The sequence below is a fragment of the Rhea americana genome, unplaced genomic scaffold (genome assembly GCF_003343005.1).
Source record: "Rhea americana isolate MKP2758 unplaced genomic scaffold, rheAme1 scaffold_124, whole genome shotgun sequence".
In the NCBI taxonomy this organism is placed as follows: Eukaryota; Metazoa; Chordata; class Aves; order Rheiformes; family Rheidae; genus Rhea; species Rhea americana.
In genome coordinates this window covers 126457-145415 of record NW_028185306.1, presented here as the reverse complement: position 1 = coordinate 145415, position 18959 = coordinate 126457, and the positions used below count along the sequence as shown (strand labels likewise).

The 18959-nt window shown below is 36.0% G+C and overlaps 1 protein-coding gene across 4 annotated transcripts in view; it reads right to left on the bottom strand.

The window, feature by feature from the left end:
- The window catches only part of TTC21B (tetratricopeptide repeat domain 21B), a 44496-nt gene extending 27940 nt beyond the window's left edge, over nucleotides 1-16556 (bottom strand). For 3 of the 4 annotated variants that reach the window (XR_014898321.1, XM_085325848.1, XM_085325847.1), the window contains exons 1-13: nucleotides 16501-16556; nucleotides 16236-16365; nucleotides 14491-14601; nucleotides 13070-13272; nucleotides 10868-10990; nucleotides 9041-9198; nucleotides 7455-7539; nucleotides 5886-5984; nucleotides 5213-5405; nucleotides 3450-3547; nucleotides 2784-2984; nucleotides 980-1109; nucleotides 349-506 (exon numbers count right to left, since the gene is read on the bottom strand). Coding sequence is in view for 3 of the 4 variants with exons in the window: in XM_085325848.1 (XP_085181974.1) it covers nucleotides 349-506; nucleotides 980-1109; nucleotides 2784-2984; nucleotides 3450-3547; nucleotides 5213-5405; nucleotides 5886-5984; nucleotides 7455-7539; nucleotides 9041-9198; nucleotides 10868-10990; nucleotides 13070-13272; nucleotides 14491-14601; nucleotides 16236-16365; nucleotides 16501-16521 (1710 nt within the window). In the remaining variant the exon portion in view is untranslated. The remainder of the gene's footprint in view (nucleotides 1-348; nucleotides 507-979; nucleotides 1110-2783; nucleotides 2985-3449; nucleotides 3548-5212; nucleotides 5406-5885; nucleotides 5985-7454; nucleotides 7540-9040; nucleotides 9199-10867; nucleotides 10991-13069; nucleotides 13273-14490; nucleotides 14602-16235; nucleotides 16366-16500) is intronic. The other variant, XM_085325849.1, reaches the window with a different exon arrangement.
- Between the last annotated feature and the right edge of the window lie 2403 nt (nucleotides 16557-18959).

Sequence of the window (18959 nt, the reverse complement as noted above, 5' to 3'; positions counted from 1 at the left end):
CTCGGTCATTTTTCAAGTCCTTCTATGTAGGCTTTTAACGACTCTTTAGCAAGTTTTGTCTGGAACTACAAATTCAGTTTATGTAACTTATTCTTAACACTTCTGTAAGGATTTGAGAAAAAGCTACTATTTCTTTCTCTTGTATTCCAAGACAATTTCTATATGTTGCAGAGGTGATTAGTTTTGTCCTAATAGTCATTTCTCTGATAAATATTCAGATTCCATGTTCATATAAACATTTAGATACGGAACTTGCAGTGAAAGAGTCAAAAAATGTTAAAAAAAAGATCACTGTATCCAAAATGTACAGGGAACTTTGTTTTTTTCCTTTTTTTTTGTCTAACTTACCTCAAAATTGTAGCTCAGACAGAGTTCTAGGGATTGAGAACACAGTTTAGTATTATTTTGTGCCAGATAAACCTGAGCCATCAGTAGGTGTGCATCTGCATAAGAAGGATTCCTTTCAAGGCAGTGACGTAGATTATTATGGGCGGCTTCAATCTCTCCTAAGAAATTAAAAGGAGGAAAGAGAAAAAATAGGTTGTAGTAAACAATGAATAAATACTCTACCTTTAACCTCTGTATTTCAAAAATTTATAACTTTTTTCATAAGTGTGGGCATTTAATGGAAGAACTCACATATGAAGTATTTTTTTAATTTAAAGAACTGAAATCAAAGCCAAGTCAGAGACAAGATTTTTATTCCCAGTGTCCCACCCCTAAATGATTCAATAATTGTGGGGTTTTGGAAACAAYAGAGGAAGTAACAATACCATATCTCTATATCTTTAGATGTGCATTTTAGAATAATCACAAAATCATACACAAAAAAATGCACGTGCTCTTCACTTACTTGTAATGCAGCACACTACACTGGAAGAAAAAAATATTCTATTCTTTATGATTAAGGTTTAGAAGCACACAAGTAATTTCATTCATTGAATTCATATAAAGGGTGACAAACTAGCTGAAGTATTACCTGACAAGTATTTCACCTTTGCAATTAAAAAGACAGCTTGCTGAAGACCTGGCACAGTTCTTACCACAGTTTCAAGAACAGAGGCACAATGCTTGAGAAGTGGTGAAGGAGACTGCCCAGAACTTGCAGGCTAGGGGGAAAAAAAAATAAATAAAAAATAAAAAAATCAGATTATCAACAAGAACACAAAATAGCCTCACTCCAAGGAAAATCTAACAACTCARATTTGACAGAAGCTAAATAGAGTCAATGTTTGCCCATATACTGAATTACCACGTCAAATGTTTTTACATAATGGTAATATGAATTCAATTTAAAGAGAATCAAGCTGGAATGACCAGAAGGATGAGAAGAAAAGATACTGGGTCAGACCTATCCCTCCTGCCCTCATTTCATTCCACAGAACATATCCACACAACTATAGCATTTGAGAAATAGTTACTCTCATATAAACTGCTAGTACAACGTACRACATATTAGTCGCTTGTATTAAAAATGCTGTTCATTTCCCTCTACTGCTTTAATTAGTTTCTTGAAAGGAATCAGTTGTATACAACCAAAGAAGAGGCCTTCTGTTCACAGSTAACACATTTGCTCAGGACACATGCCCTGAGGGAGCAGCAATCCTCTGCTATCAAAATGGAAGGCTCCACTATGTGACTATATTGCTCAGTTTCTAATGTCACAAACTCCTCTTTTTGTAATAAAAAGATTTTTCTGAGGTTTTCTTTTATCTTTTACAGATCCTACTATGGACAATAATTTCAAAAACAGTTTTATTGGAAACAAAACTTTTTAGCTTGGAAAGCTAAAAAACCATCATCACCATTGATTAATTCTGGAAAGTACCCAAGGGAAATCTTCAAATAAGGTTTACTTAATGGAATGACATTGCTTTTTTATGCTATCTTATGCTATCTTCATCTGCATACAAAATTAGAAGACATTGACACTGCTATTATAGTTTTAGGCTTTCAAACAATGTCATTTCATTACAGATGGTGTGACAGAGCATAAGAATGGAAAACTATTAATTTGCTGCTAAGATATTAAAATTGTACATAAGCAAATATGTTGAGGAAGGTTCTAAAATTAGCAGCTATAATTATAACTCTGCTAAACTACAGGATAACAAAGTCTTCTCTCAGAGAAAGAATCTATTTTAAGGAACATACTTTGAGAAAATTTGAATGTTTTCCTTTCCTGCTTTAGAGATGTCAGGTCCTATTCAGTTTATGAAGCTCTACAATTGCCAACACTAGAGTAAATTTAGTTACAGAAAGTTAGCTGCTTAAGTAAGGAAGATTTTTGTTTAGGATTAATAAAAATTTAAGAACAGAAGAAAAAAAATAGTATTCTGCTGACTTGCACCAAAAAAAAAAAAAAGGAACCAAAGTGAAAATGGAACATATGTTTACTAGAAAGATATCCTCAGCTGATAAAATATTTCAAGAACAGAATAATCACATTGTGAACATCCAAGCTTCATATTAAGATAGTTCTATTCATTGTATTGTTATAGTCTCCTGAACAAATGAGATATTAAAAAAAATAAATACATGCTGTTTATTAAACYTATATCCAAATTTTCTTCAAATATCATTATTGCATCTTGCTCACTTCACAAAAGATATTTTCCTAATTTCAGATTAAGAAGTGATAAAATACAAAACTTCTTACTTCATATAAATTCACATTTTGAAGGGGAAAGTCTTCTAAATCTTTGCTTCATAGCTAAGTGATCTCAAAGTAAAATCCAAGAATAATTCCTATTTTCATACAGACGTGGTCTATGGTTGCTTACCTGTGCTGGGCAAAAGTTAAGATATTCCGTAATAATTTCTARCAAGAAATCGGGATTTAATTTTTCAAAATACTCCACACCAAGAGGAAAACCATGCAAAGACGAGAAGTGAGTATCCAGAACATCATTCAATAAGGGAATAACTTCCTCTTGTCTCTTATGTTTTTTCATAGCTAAGACTGCACGCAAGAAAGATAATTCCTACAGAAAAAAACAGAACATTCTCAGCATTCCAGATACATGCATCTTTTACTCATACAGTAGTAAGTAATTATTAGCATTAGCCATTTCTTCTTTATATGTAGAAATATTTAAGATGTTCATTGTAAATGACATCAAAAATTATTGTATCAAAGCATTCCTTTAGTTTGTACAAGAAGCTACAAAGCTTTCTAACTGCAAAATCATGAAAATAATTAGTAACCTCCCTCTCTGTTATTTCTGAAGATTGAAATAAAGTTTAAATAAGAAAAGAGTTTTGTGTTGTAAAGTTAAGTAACACATTAACTTAGATTGATAGGGGAAAATGAAAATTAGATAAAATGGCGCTGCATTAAGAAACCTCTGCTCAAGTGATAGAAATATGGAACATAAACTAGATAGCATCAGTAGGACCAAAATTCAGATTGTAATTGAAGTATTTTAAAGAAGCAAAACATCTCTTACCCCAGATTTCCCAATGGATTGTTGAATTTCATTAAGAAATTCCAACTGCTGCTCTGCATCTTCTAACTGCCCCTGTGTTAGCTGACAGCGAATAATTCCTGCAACAGATTAAAACATTTTATTTTAGATTCATCTTCATAGTTGAACACAGACTTTGTTCTCCAAAAGTAATTTTTCCTGTAACTAGCTTTTCTGTACACTGCAAACTCTTCAGCCTTTTAATAAAGCGGTGATAAGAAAAAGAACAGATCAAGGTTTAAGGGTAACATACTTAAAAATACCTAGACTAGATGATGTATAACCAATACATTACTATATGCAATGCTATAAAATAGTTGCATACAGATCTCATTCCTCGTATTAAAAAGTTAAAGCATTATCTTWATTTTGCTCTATGATTACACAATGTAAACCTTGCCTTCCAAACCTCAGAACATGTACAAAAAGCAAAAACGAGACAGCTCTTCCCCTTCCCCCGAACACTAAGTTTTTAGTATTGTTTTAATATCAAAGTAGAAGGCAATGGCACAGTCATGGAGAAKAATGCAGCGAAAATGCTGTGATGCAAGTGTGCAAAGTTTATTGTTCATTTTCTTGATAGCAATTGGGTTTTTAATCAAAAGTGTTTTTTTTTTTCAAAAGACGTATGTGCATACCTCAAATCCTAAGTTATAGTAAGTTTCAGATATTTTGAATTGTTTCTTTAATTTAGACATCTGCATAAACATTTACCCTAGTCTTAGCCACGGACATGGAAGATAATAYCTTGTTCTTCTAGCATAGGGCTACGAAGACAATCAGAGGGCTGGAGCACCTGCCCTCTGAGGAACGGCTGYGAGAGCTSGGCCTCTTCAGCCTGGGGAAGAGAAGACTGAGGGGGGGATCTGATCAAYGTGTAYAAGTACCTGAAGGGAGGGTGTCAAGGGGACGGGGACAAACTCTTTTCAGTTGTCCCATGTGACAGGACAAGGGGCAGTGAGCAGAAATTGAAGCACAGGAAGTTCCGCCTGAATGTGAGGGGGAATTTCTTCACTGTGAGAGTGACAGAGCAGTGGAACCAGTTGCCCAGAGAGGTGGTGGAGTCTCCTTCTCTGGAGATCTTCAAGGCCCGCCTGGATGCAACCCTGTCTAACATGCTCTAGGTGACCCTGCCGAAATGATCTCTGGAGGTCCCTTCCAACCTTACCAATTCTATGATTCTGTCAATTGACCTTAAGTTCTCTCTCTAGTGCCTAAGAGCTCTCCAGTCTCAGACCATGTAAGCATTGTACTAAAACACAGTGGAATGGTATAATGTCTACTTCAGAGTGTAATTTGCCAATTTAAACACTTTATTAATAAAAATGTAATAAATGTTTTCATATTAAAAACTGTCCAAGCACAGGTGTGTGAGATACATATATATATATACATATATATATACATATATATATGTATATATATATATATATATATACACACACAGACACACACACACACATATGTCTATCACAAATCTCTGATCTTTACCATTACTTTAAGAGTTCTAATTGAAAGGAGAAAAGTTTCTCTTTTGAAAAGAAAAACCAAAAGATCGATCCAAACAGGGGAAACCATTATTGCTGTAATGAAGACTGCATAACATCAATACAGAAAGCACTGCCCAATGCTCTTTACCTGTTAGTCCTAGCTTTTCCTAGCAACAGCAGTAGTAAAAGAGAAAGAGTTCAAAAAGTAGTGTTAAGTCTTAAAAAAAAAGACAAAAAACGAGCATAAGGCCTTACCAGTTAATGCAGAAACGCTTGTTTCATCAAGTGTCATAGCAGTCTTGTACCATTTTAAAGCTTCTTTGACTTTCCCTTGTAAAATCATTTGGTAGCCAAGTTCAGTAGCCAATTCTGCATTATCAGATGCCAAATCAAATGCTCTCTCAACTAACGTTTGTGTATGTTGAAGGATGAGTTGGTTGCGGCCACACTAAAGACAAGAATAATCTTTTATTCTAAGCTGTTCACATTTTTCAGTTTCTTTGAAAGAAAAAATTTAAACAATCTCTCCAGGATTTACTTTAAAGTTTGCACACTGAGTATTGCTGCAGCAATTGAGACAATAATATCTCATCTCTCTCAATCAAGGTTGTTTGATTAATTTTACCCAACCATTGTCACTTCTACATTTGGTAAAAATATGGTCAGTGAACATTTGAGGGTATATTCAGTGAAAATCTGTTTCTCATTTAAAAACATGCAGTAAAAACATTCCTTGCAATGAGATGGYACAAGTATTTCAGTTCACACAATGTGAGACTTAAAAACTTCAGACACCAAAAGCTGCGTATGTTAACCTATTTTAACTCTCTGTGAAGTGTTTATAGTAGACACTTAGCATCTACCAGAAAATAAATCAAAATCAGGATGTATSGATATTTGTATCTTGCATAAGAAAAAGAACACTCACTGTTCTACTGAAGGCTAAAGCCATTTTACAACAGAGCTGCGGATTATGTGGTTCCAATCTGTTCACTGCATCAATTAGATCTCCCAGTCTTCCTGAAGCCTTGAAAAAGGGGAACCATAATTAGAAAAAGAAGGAACAAGTGCMTTAGGACAATTGAAAAGTTTTCACTAAAAATTAGTCACATATTTTACTATGTAAAAGTATCTTGAAAYTCGAAGTAAAACTCTTCGGTGTTAGGAGTTAGATTTATTCAGGAATTTCTAGAAAAATACTTTGGAATAGTAAAGAGACAATAAAGTAGATCATCACATATCCTCTTGCTGTGCTTCAGAAGTGACTGATTTGAGCTGAGTCTGATCAAACCAATACTCTTCTTCATGGGAAAAGTCCCATGAAGCAAGACAGACAGAGGAATGCCTGATCTGTTAATCTTCCTAGGGCTTCAGTGTGATACAGGCATGCAAGCTGTTCAGTTCCTTGCAAAACTGAAGCACTTCTAGATGCTCTCACTTTAAACATTATAGCTTCTCAAACACATAAGGTACTTCAGGCATCTCTAGGGTTGAAATAAGAACCTAAATGCTTAGAAGTTTTTATATGATATTTGATGTAGGCACTTAAATCATGTTTAAGTCTCACTTAAGGTTTTTATGATCTTCCTAGATTTAGGACTTTGTTCCATCTGACATTTTACTCTGGAATCTTCTGTTTGCATCTTATGATGTTAAGCAAGTTTATTAAATTCCTGGACAGCCTTAAAGAATTGGAATCTACAATTGTTACTGTAATATATATGCAATATATATGTTTCTGCATTTCCTTTGACTGTACCCAGTAAGACCTTTCAACTTGATTAACAACTTCAAAAAATTCATTAGAGCACATTAAAAATGCCTAATACAGATCTTCTCCTCTAAAACTTAAACCCTATAAAACACCAAAACAACTTTTCATTTATTTCTAAATCTAGAATTTATTTAAATTTACTATACTAAGCATTTTCATAAAATGAGACGTGTAAAACTAGTCAATGATTTTTTCATGATAATTCACGTGTTTCCTGAAAGTGGCAGAACCACCATATATGCACTCCTGTGCAAAAAGGGATCTATGGAAAAGGAAAGAAACATTAAAGAAAACTCAGACCTATAAAAAAAAAAATCCTTGTCAAAAGAGAGTAACAAAACAGGACTGTACAATCTGATCTTGCAGCTAAGTTAATAGAACACAACCCCCTTTCAAAAATTTATCACAAGAACTCACTTTGTTTTTATTAATAAAAAACTTAAAATGAACAGCGTACTTGCAATAACTTAAGAATTTATAAAAGAACATACAGAAAGTAAAAGGTATTTGGGCAGCCAATGTTTCCTTCTGTACCGGGAAAACAAAAAGCCGGAGTGGTCACATGGGTCAGAATACTGGCATCTACCTCCTCCTGTAAGTATGTAGTATAACACAGAACCACACAGAATATCCAAGGGGAGGGACGCAAGGAAGATCGTGTACATGGGATCTAGCTCCTATAAAAGCTATGTTATGCTTAACACAGTTTGCTAACAGACTCACCTCAGATATATTTCCTTCCCTACACAGATAATGCAGGGCCTCCATTCTTAGGGCTTCTATATTGAGAATATCTTTCTGCAACAGTCTAAAAACAAAGATGAATTCCCCCCCAAAATCAAGAACTTTGCTCAATGTTTTCTTTCATCCTAGAAGAGATTAAAATACACTTTAATAAGGTGTTTAAAATATTGGAGAGGGGTGTTGCCTTTTTTTTTTTTCTCCAAATAAACATCTCATGTTTTAGATACTAAGAGGGACTGCCAGAACTTTGAAAATTGAGAGAAAATACAACCTATTTTCAATGGAAAACAGTTAAACTGCATAAAATCTGAATCTCTCTTCAATATAGGTATTTCATATACATCAAAATTCTTTTAAAAAAGACTAATTCAGATGTTTTCATATTATCTTTATTTACAGCTCTTATARAACTATCTGCCATATAATTTAAAATAGTAGAAAATTCATAGTTTAAAAATCTGGAGGATGCAGCTACTTTTGATCAGAGATCCTGGTCATATTTACAGAGAAAAAAAGTTCCAGCCCACTGAGTTTACATCCATAGATGAATGTACCTCACACACTATCCATGTGGGAATAGTACCTTAAAAAAGTAATACCTTCTATTTTCAAGGGCTCTGCAAAACAACTGAAAGTTTCTACTGACAAGGTGCCTAACAGCTGTAGCATCCATTATCAAAAAAAATGTTTCCAGGACTTTGAGTTTGACCATGTTTCTTGTGCAAGGAAAGGTTAGGGTCTTTTTTTGGGGGGGAGGGGGTGATATATATATATTAAAAAAAAACAATAGTAGCAACAAACTAGATGCCAAGTTAGGTACAGAATTCTATATTTAGACATGACTTAATTTAACAGTTGTTAAAACTCAAATGATCCTTTAGGCAATGCAAAACTGTTCAGTGCATGGAAAATCAGAGAGCCAACTACTTAAACATGGATTTAAGGCTCTTCCTCTTCTGCTTTAAGGCTCTCCTCCATTTTCAATAAAGTTGTTTAAATTAACTTGAGGCTCCTGAGGTTAGTTTTTAAAATGTAATATTACCATACATAAAGCTATGAGAGAATTTATCAAAGGTAAAGCTTTTCACAAAATCTATCCCCTTAAATGATCTTAAAACTTTTTCTGCTAATATGCCTCTAGCAAAAAGGAAAAAAATTTAAAACCAAAAAGTCAAACTGCGAAGGAAACAGTGTTATAAGAAGTTGACAGAGACTGCTGTTATAACTTGTTCCACAGTCACTTTGAATCACAAGTTCATTTCAGAACAGGCCTTCTGTTGCACTCCCTCCAAAAAGAAATAAATAAATCGATCCACATATCAATGCAGCATTCTCATGAATAGCAAGGCTAGGTTCTTTCAAAAACTGATTTACTTAAAATTCAGACATTCACGCTAAAAATATATTAGATGATCTGGATCAATTTTCTTAGTATCACATACTATATCACACAAATATTTTCCTGATTATTTGACTACAAATGAAAACCCAGCTACCTATTTTCAAAGTATTAATCTCTAGGCACAGCTAAAACATAACTAGTGACATGCTACTTCATACTCAACCTATGTGCTGTTTCAACTGCCTGTTCCCAGTCTTGCAAGGCTAGTTGTAGCTTCATTTTCTTTATGAAAGCAGGAAGGAAGTTTGGAAAGTTTGCAATTATCTGGTTCACAGTTTCCAGAGCTCCTGAATAATTCTGGCGGATCTCAAAGTACTGTGCCTAATGAAATGAAGAGAAGTCATATCAAAAGCCTGCACTCCCACAAAAGCAAAAAGTTTCAGAAGTCCTTTCACAAGAAAATCTGGAAAAGCTAGCAACAAAAAAGAAAAAAAAAATATATATATATACACACACACACACACACTTTTAATACATAAACATACACACACACGTCTAAATAATATTTTTACCTCAGTCTCATCCACAACTAGAGATTCTGTAATAATCAAAAAGCAAAACATGACACATAAAAGCCAGGGCTTGCTAGGTACCTCCATAACAGTAGTAACTGCAGTACAGTATTTAAAAGTTACCAGTCAATTACATGCAAGAAAGAGACAGATGCAGCTGAAAAGTAACTGAGGGGCATTACTGCCTTATTAACTTTCAGATAGTTATGTAGAAAGACTCTCAAAATTTTAGGATATTGAACACAACCTGAGGAGGTTAAACAATTTTTCAAGCCTTGAGATATGCAGAATCTAGAAAACCTACAATCAGTGGGTCACTGTTGTAATCAAAATTAACAATATTTCATTATAAAGCACATTATTGGACACCCTGAATATAACGCTTCTCCACAGGTGTTGATCATCACTTTTAAATAAGGTTAGAGAAATATTTGTTTAATTCCCTCTGAGCAGAAACTACCTTAGGATTTAGATGCTCAATTCTGCTATAATGCTTAGTAGTTTCAGTCATACCAGGTCACTACATACATGCCATTTTATTTCATATTTTGAGACAGAGCTGGTGCAAATATAGTACATCCTGCAAGTTAGTTTAAGCCACAGCAAAGTAATTGTCACAACTAAATTTGAAATACACTGGCAATTGAACTTAGTAGTCCACATACAGCCATGCTGACATGCATACTCAAATATTATTATACATACTTTTCTGATTATCAGTCTAATTTCATTAAGCAATTTCCTCTAGAAGCCTACATTTAGTCTTAGAAGACTAAACAAACATATTCATAAGTAACAATGTCTGTAATATAACCAAGTTTTGAAATAGAAATTGTTGTAAAGAAAAAAAGTCAGGCTGTTACCTTAATGAAATATAATCAAAACATTTGAAATGGGGAAGTGATAATTAAAATCATATAAAATATTTATGAACACTGCAGTTTCATGACCTAACCACTACAATTTTTTATGATGATGCACAGCAATTTTGTGACATTGACATGTGTCTCTTGCAACAAGGAAGAACTTGCATTCAATTTTACATGTTCAAGTATACTGAAATCTTATCCCTGATACATCAATACAGAAATAAAACCTGTTTTTCTTGTTCTTATAGTATAAACAAACTCAGTATACGGTTGGAGTGATTGTATTTAGTCTATAGCACCTTTTTCACATTCATGGCTGGTGGATCCTAAGCTTCCTAGCTAATTATATTTTAAGAAAGAAACAATATCACTTTTACATACTTAAAAAAAATGTGCAGAAACACATAGTTATCAGCTGCATTTCACCAGAAAAAAAAAAGAAATTTGATTTAAACAAACAATAATTGTCCCTGCCCCCCCCCAACTAAATTTCTACTTCTGACAAGCGTGCCTGTCATGGACAGCTTTTCTCAGCATCTCTCTGATCACTCTATCAGAGCTTTACTAATATAGTATTTATAAAGTGTTAAAATCTTAAAATAAGCTTACTTTACCAAGCAGAGCAAAAACATCATTTCCTTCCTGCAGTGCTTCATCAAAGTACTTCACAGCTTTTTTAATATGAGTTTCTTTCCCACAGGTGAGATCAAGCCAAGCTTTTAGAATCAATCCCTATAAGCAAAATAAAAATCAGATTTTTTCACGAAACTAGGTAGCAAAAGAAATATTAGCTATTTCATAGTAATAAGTACAAATAATCTAATAAACTAGGATTTAAAGTAAGAGTAAATGAAAATATCTATTATTAACTATTTAAAATATATTTGAAGTTATAACCAGTCTGCAATACAAGCTAAAATGTTAGTAATTCATTACAACTACAACCTTAAATTAAAAATAATCAAATAGCATTACAGAAGTAAAAAAACCAACATGCCTCTGAATTAGATAATATGCTAGGCAGTTGGAACTTCTTGGCAGAAGTCATTACCCAGCTTTTAAGAGTATTTTCTGCATATACTTCTGCAGAGTATCTCTTAAGATTTGGTTTATATCAGACTCTAATAAACTTCTAGGGTGCTGAAAGACAGGGGAAACTTGCTTTCTTCTTCTTGTAGTATCTGACCAAAAGAAAAACCCTATTGTGGGAGGAGACAAAGACCTGACATTTCCAAAATGCCAAACAGCACTTTAACAAAAGCAGAGTAGTTCAATTCATTAATTACTAAAAATAGTTCCTTTTATGAAAAGCTACCTTTCACTTTTAAAATATATTTTTCCTTTGTATGTTCCAGATACTTGACTCTAAGTTTAATTAAGTAAATTGAACCTACTTTGAAGTGTTGAATTATTTACTAAATTATAATTATTAACAAAACAAATATTATACTAGAAAATATTGCTAGTCTTCCTCTAAGGTCAAATGAAAAATGCATCACATATTTAAAACCTCAAGCTTAGTACAAAAGGCTCATTTTACTAACAATTAGTTATGATTTTATTCAACAGAAACAGGGTGAAATTTATATTAAAACACTTAAAGGAAGGAATTTTTTTTTATATATAACAAGTATGCAATATTTGATCAAAAACTCCATATAATAAGCAATAGTATTGTATTAAGTTTAAGCATAACATTCCCCTCCCCTCAATAGAATTACACATAACTTCATAGCATTAAATCAGGAAAACGGATGTATACGAGCATACAGCAAATTCAGGAAATAGGAAAATATTCATATACATTTAAATCTTAATATGTATTTTTATATATGTGCATGTCCTTCCGTAAAATAAAAATTATTTGAAAGTCATTAAACACTTCAGCTTGTAATATTTCCTACTTAGTAGCATTCCAAAAGAGTCATAAATACTGCTGTGCCAAAGTAAGTACTCTGTTCCTATTAGATATCAATGCACAGGCTTTATGATGTCCTTAACTATTTCTTCAACCACTGGCATTTTCTTAGTGGTATATTCAAAATCTAAGTTATTACTTAAATTAGTAACATAATTTCTGAAATTACTTAATAGTTACAGATTTCTAACTCTTGTAATACAGAAGCTATAAAACTGTCGATTACAACTCAAAGTGAGCAGTCTTCTACACCACACAAAAACAATTCATAAACAACATCAGTATTTAATGTGTCTAAGAGTACTGCATTGCTCACAGGGAGAGAGAACCACTTAGAACAATTTTAATCAGCTCTGCCTTCAAGTGATCTAAGTTTTTTTTTTTGGGGGGGGGGGGGAGAAGGAGAAAAAAATCAAAAATCAAGAAGAAGAAAAAAATCCACCATATTAAGTTTTTCGCAACCCCATTTAAAGATTATAAAAATGGCAAATTTTCATACGTGTAGATAAACACAGAAACTGTTGCTGTATGCGTTCACACTGATTTTAAAATAAATTACATCCAGTAAGACCCTAGACAAATTTTGCCTTTATTTATTAAATTTTGAAATTTTAAAGCCTAGATACTCTAGGTATTTTCAAATCTATTTAAAAACAGATGCCTTCCTCTCCAAGGGCAAGGGAAGAGAACATCACTCTTGAATTTTTGACAGGAATCACCTTGATGCTGAGCCTCAAATAGGGAAATCGAAGCAACTAGATATTAAAAAGAAAAAAGAAAAGAAAAACACTAAATCTGATTAGCCTCTACATAGCATTGGATCATTAAGTCCAGTTTCACAGTATACATGATCCTATTCTTATTTTACACAGGAGGAGGAAAAAAAAAATTACCTCTTTACCACCATTAGAAACTCTGATCATTCTGTCAACATATTCACGCGCTTTGTCCTCACGACCAAGATGCCACAAAAATAAGCCTGCGTAGTACAGAGCTTGTTGTCCAGCAGTTTTACGTTGCTCCTTCATTTTTGCATCCAATTCTAGAATAGCATCTCGATCTGAAAAGGTTTTGTTCAGGTCTTCTGTGATACCACCTCAAAATATTGAGGAACAACAGCATACAGAGCAAGGTCTTCCAAAGCAAACATTTTTTTGTGTATTGGTAAACACATAGGCATTCCCTCCCAACTGAAAATGCTAATCAAATACAAACATAAAAAACAGAAGAGGGGTCCAGTAACATAGTCTTTTATGTGAAAACCCAACTACTTTACAAACCTCTGAGCTTTGATTTCTGCCATCTAAATGGAAACCTAAMAGTAACTTTCATATTTATATCAATGTCAGCTAAGTAAACAATAGCTGTAGAGTGATTCTAAAATGCTGAATACAAGATGATTGCAGTCTAAAGTACTTTGAAAACTTGTGATCTAAAGCTCATTTTCTTACTTTGTCATTGTTACTGTCAGCTATTATCACCAGGTTAATCACTTGTTAACATGTTTCATTTGCTGTGTGGGACTTGCTGCCAAATATTTATCTTAAAAAAATACATAAGCCAGTAAATTTAAACCCTAGATTCTTACTGCCTGAGTACACAAGGAATACTTAAGTGAACAGTAATTTTACTACTGCTATAGTAATAAACATCAGGGTTTCAAGTAAAAATGATGCCATTAGTCAGAGCTAAGTTTCACATCAYGCTGTTTGACAAGGTTTGCAACAACACAGTTACCAATTTACAGAGTCAGGACACCATGGCAACAATCTAATGGCAACTCTATTTACTCATGTTCTTCACATGTATTTTTCAGAATCTAATTTTGAGCAAGATATTGCAGGTTTTAGATTGGAAAAAAGAGTACCAAGTAGAAAGTCTATCAAGTTTTTACCCATTTTAGAAAGTCAAGGTAACTTGAAAGATAGAAAGGACCTGGCTTTCATGACTCCTTACTTAAGTTCCAGTTCTGCTCAAAAGAACTAGCATCAGTCAATAATAACCAACCAGAAACATCCTGACCCAAGTTGCTCCACAGAAGATTTTTCACTGTGGTAGACAACATAAGATTACAGATTTTCTTAGTGTTTTATTTTAAAATTCAATCTTACTCCTCATAGTTTCATATTTTGGTATTGCTGTTTACATTCTTGATGTATTTCACTCAATCACACTACATTAAATAAAGTTGAAGCGTATCTTTTTAAAAAAGCTGAAATAATCCAGAACACTTGGGTCATAACTTACAAAACTCTTTTATAGACATTAAGCAATTGTGAAAAAACTTTAAACACTACTGTCTGATTGGGCATACCTGGATTAGGGCTCTTTTTGTAAGCATAAATTAGAGCCATCATTGTACAAAGTGATACCTCCTGTTTATTTTTAATAGACTCCAGTTGCCGAATACCTTCTTGGATATCACCTAGTAAAAACAAAGAGCAAAGTAAGCTTTCTCTCTTTCAGGACAGAAAATATCATCACCAAAACCTGACTTAATTTTTTTCCTTAGTTTTTTTATTCTCTGCCTTTGGTAAATCTCTCTATAGAACTTATGTTATCATTCACAGATCTATTTTCAYGCTTGTGCAGATCTTCCAAACACAGAAAAGAAAAAAAGCATCTCAATGCAGACAACTTGAAAGGAGTTATGTTCTAGTTCTGCCAACTTCCATAAAGATGGAAATCATCTGTATTAGTTGGTTTATATGGTGCATTCAGCAGCCATTTGCACTTTCGTTTCTTCATACAGCCAGGATTTCTGCTTAGTTCACAACAATCTTTTGAAGATCAAAAAAAGAGGAAAGAAAGCTTTTTGAAAAATAGAAATATATGACCGTAAAACTACAGAAAAACCATTAGGGAGCTGGGGAGAGAGCAGGAAGTCTTCCGAAAGTAGTGAGATGCCCAGTCTCCCTCCTCCACCCCCCCCCGCAAGAAGTTACACAAATCTTACTGATGCCCCAAAATTCCAATTTAATACACTTAAATTACTGAAACTAAAATAATGTAAAGATGTCCAGCAGTGAAGTCTAGGAATACTTTTTATTTATACCTCCTTTGTTTTCCAGGACTTGTTATTTTTTTTTATTTAGACCAGAAATTTCTAAAATATAGAGGGACCTCTTTGAAGTGGCATGAAATAGCAGCTTTCAACTGATTATAGGATAGTATTTAACTTGGTGTTAATACTATCACATAACTTTATTTTATTTTTTTAAATACGCATTTGGTAGCTGAGTCCAGCACACAGGCAGATACTGCCAAACAAACGCTGAGGTACATCTACCTTACTACTTTACTCCTAGGAGGAAAAAGAAAAAAAAATCTTGTAAACACAAGTTTTGGGTTACTCATTAGCATTATATGACTTCTCAGCAACATAGATTTAGTTATATAAACTTCTTAGAAGAGTTTAATGTATATGAGGATTCTCCCAATAGGAATTACCTGTCAGCTCCCCAGAAGCAGATAGGTACAACAAAGCTACAAGTAACTGTATTAAAGAGCTAAGATATGAGCAGGAACCACTAGCAAATCTATTTTTGTGAAACAAAGTAATGAGTGTTTGGGCAGGGCCCTGCTAAATTGCCCCTTGTCCCCACAGCCAACGAGCTTACCTTGAGAACAGCAGGCTGGCAAGCGTTTCAGCTCCACCGACCAGGAAAGGACAGCCTATCCTGACCGGCTCATCGCTTCCACACATTCACAGATGTGTGAATATATGTGTGAATTCACTACTTTCTCGTACCGTTTTTCAAGCTTGTATCCTCAAAAGAGCCAGCGGAGACCAGACAGTAGCTGTACTAAGCACTCGAGAAAGAGCCGGCTCCGGGCGGACCCTGCACCCCTGCGAGTAACCGGAGGGCGCTCCGAGACACGGGGCACCGTGAGGTCCCGGCCAGCCGGTCCCTGCAGCTGACTCGTCTGGGAGAAGCCCCTGAGGGCAGCCGCCGCCGCCGGGCTCACCGCGCCGAGGCCCGGGCGAGCGCGCTCGCAGGCCGGGAGCCGCCGCAGAGCCGCCTGAGCAGCGGCGCCCGCCCCCCGGCCCCGCCTCACCTGCTCTGAGGGCGCCGTAGGCCCGGTAGAAGAGGAGCACCGGATCGCTGCCCAGCCGCCCCAGCGCCTCCTCCGCCGCGGCGCGCACATGCTGGAAGTAGCCCTCCTGGCAGTAGTAGTTCAGCAAGGCCTGCGGGAGAGGCGGCCGCGGGTCAGAGCCAGGCGCCTCGCCCCGCGGCCGCTGGAGACCTCGCCGCGCGCACCCTCCTCCCCGCCGGCCCCGGCCCCGGCCCCGGCCCCGGCCCCGGCCGCCAGCCGCCCGCACCTGCTGGCCCGCGGCGTCCATCGCCTCAGCGCGTTGCTACCCAGCGCCGTCGGGGCGGAGCCAGAGGAAGGGCGAGCGGCTGCGGGGCTGGAGCTCACTGCCATTGGCTGGCTGGCAGGAGCGCGCATCTCCATTGGCTTGGAGGAAAAGAGGCGGGAGGGACACGGAGAGAAAGACAGCGAAGGGGCGGAGCATGCCTGCTGTTCCCCTTGGCAGCTAAGGAGATGGAGGCGGGACTGTGGGACCAGAGCGAGTTCGCATTTGCTACCCCCGACAGGAGATTGTTACCATTGGGCAAACGAGGCAGAGGGGGTGGAACACGACTCGTTTGGTTGGTGGTGGTTGGGTGCGGCGCGCGCTGGCGGCGGGCGCGGGGGGGCGAGCTCCGACAGCGGTAAGCGGCGGGGGGGAGGGGGATGGGCTAACGGCTAACGGCTAAYGGCGCGGGGGTGGGTGGGCAAAACGCTTCTCTGAAGAATATGAGCTAGTAGAAATGCYGCAGTGGCTTAACTATCAAGCATGGATCTGCATCGCTAGCCTGATAAATTTCTTTTTTTGCACGCGTTTTCGTTTTGAAAAAGCCTAATACTTACCCGCTTGGCGCGTGTAAAGGTATTCTGGCTGGCAGCTCAGGAGTCACGATGTCCGTGCCGTCCCAGCAGGGGCTGTGCAGGCTGCCTCCAAATTGTCAACTAGGGCTGCAGTTGCTTTTTCAGCACTGCCAGTATGCCAGTAAATTAGTTTTGGCATCTCATGTTTAAAAGATCAGAAAACCATAGTTGACATTTTTTTTTCATGAATTATCTCACTTGCCCTCTGTCTTGAATATTTACACAAGCCGTTGTCTGAATGGAAGGCTTTAACAATTTATGTTTATTCTCTGTCTCTCTTTTTTGAGCCTCTGTGGTCTTGGAGATGACTAGACAGACTACTGTGAGGCTCGAAGYTTGTCAAAGACCACAAAATTGAGCTCTTCAGAGTGTGTAAAGCTCTGTAGAAATGAAATAAAAATGCAATATAGAAAGTTCTCATTTTTGCTCTTTCCCTCCTCCCAGTGAATTACAGAATTGGAAGGACTAACAAAATTCAGGGTTTCCACCTGATACAAAAGCATCCTCTTTCATTGTTGAGAGTTACCAGAAACAAATATTCCTAAATAATTTTTCTTCATTGTCCATCAAACATGTAAACAAAGTATCCTTTGCAAAACCATCAAAATTGCTGTTTAATACAAYGAGGCAGACCATGCTTCAAATCTTGCACATAACATTTAAGCTTCTGTAACATTGAAAACCTTGGATAGGTGTAAGAAACTGTTACTTCTCTGTGATTATGACTTGTAATCAGCAATTACATTGGTATAGTTCTCTTTTACGCTGCAAGCTGTTTTTTGAGCAAAGGAAGTTTTAAAATCTGTAGATAGAATATTAATATTATTCAACTTATTACTAGGTTTTTGAAGGAGTCTATTATTTCTGTCAGATTTGGGGTAATTTACATACCTTTTAAGATAACCTTTTCAGAACTATTTAGGCTACATACTAATCTGAAAATACATATCTTTTCACTTTGATACTTAAGCCTTTCTATCAGAGTTACAGACTTTATTTTCTGTAACGCATTACAGAGCAATTTGAAGGAGAAATTGAATTCTCTGTGTAGGAGAAACTCTTTTTTCCTTCAAAAGAGCTGTACTGAATTTTAGGAAAGATGCTTTGAATTTTTATTTCTGCATTAGCACCTACCAAGCATACAGAATATGATTGCTCAAATACTGGTTTTATGCTAATGTCAGTATTCACTTCAGAGTTTCTTCAATATAAATTGTATGGGACTGCAATATAAAATTATTTAAGCATATAAAATCAATATTTTCATAAATCCAGTGAAGCAACTGATAAGGAGTAAATGACAGTCCCACTTTCCAGCTCTGTTTGCTTTGTCAGTATTAGTGTCCACAGAAGATAGCTTCTACGATAGTGATGCTTCGTGAAAAGGTTCTTAAAAATTCCTAAGAAAACAAATGACTACTCATTCCAATGCTGATTTACCTTTTCAGAAATACACTTGAATATGAGATGTTCTATATCCTATTTATGAATAGGAATTAGCAGGAATAAAGTGGTTCTTATGATCTAATATGGGGAATATTATGCACGCAGAACTATATCCTGTCCTCAGTTTCTTCTGCAAACTGAGGAATGTTCAGTTCTTCACATTCAAATAAATGGTATGTGCCTCCTACGATATGTTTGGGACAGCCTAAATATTTGACTGTTGATTACTCGGTTGCATGGAGCTGCTACATGAAATCACTCAATGCAGTACTGTTGAAACGTACAGAATCATCATGTTCAGTGTCTAACATGCATTGAATTAGAAATTCTGAGTTAGTGATTAATGGGACAGTCCCAAGGATTTGCTTAGTGGAAGAAAAATCAGCATAATCCTGCAGTCTC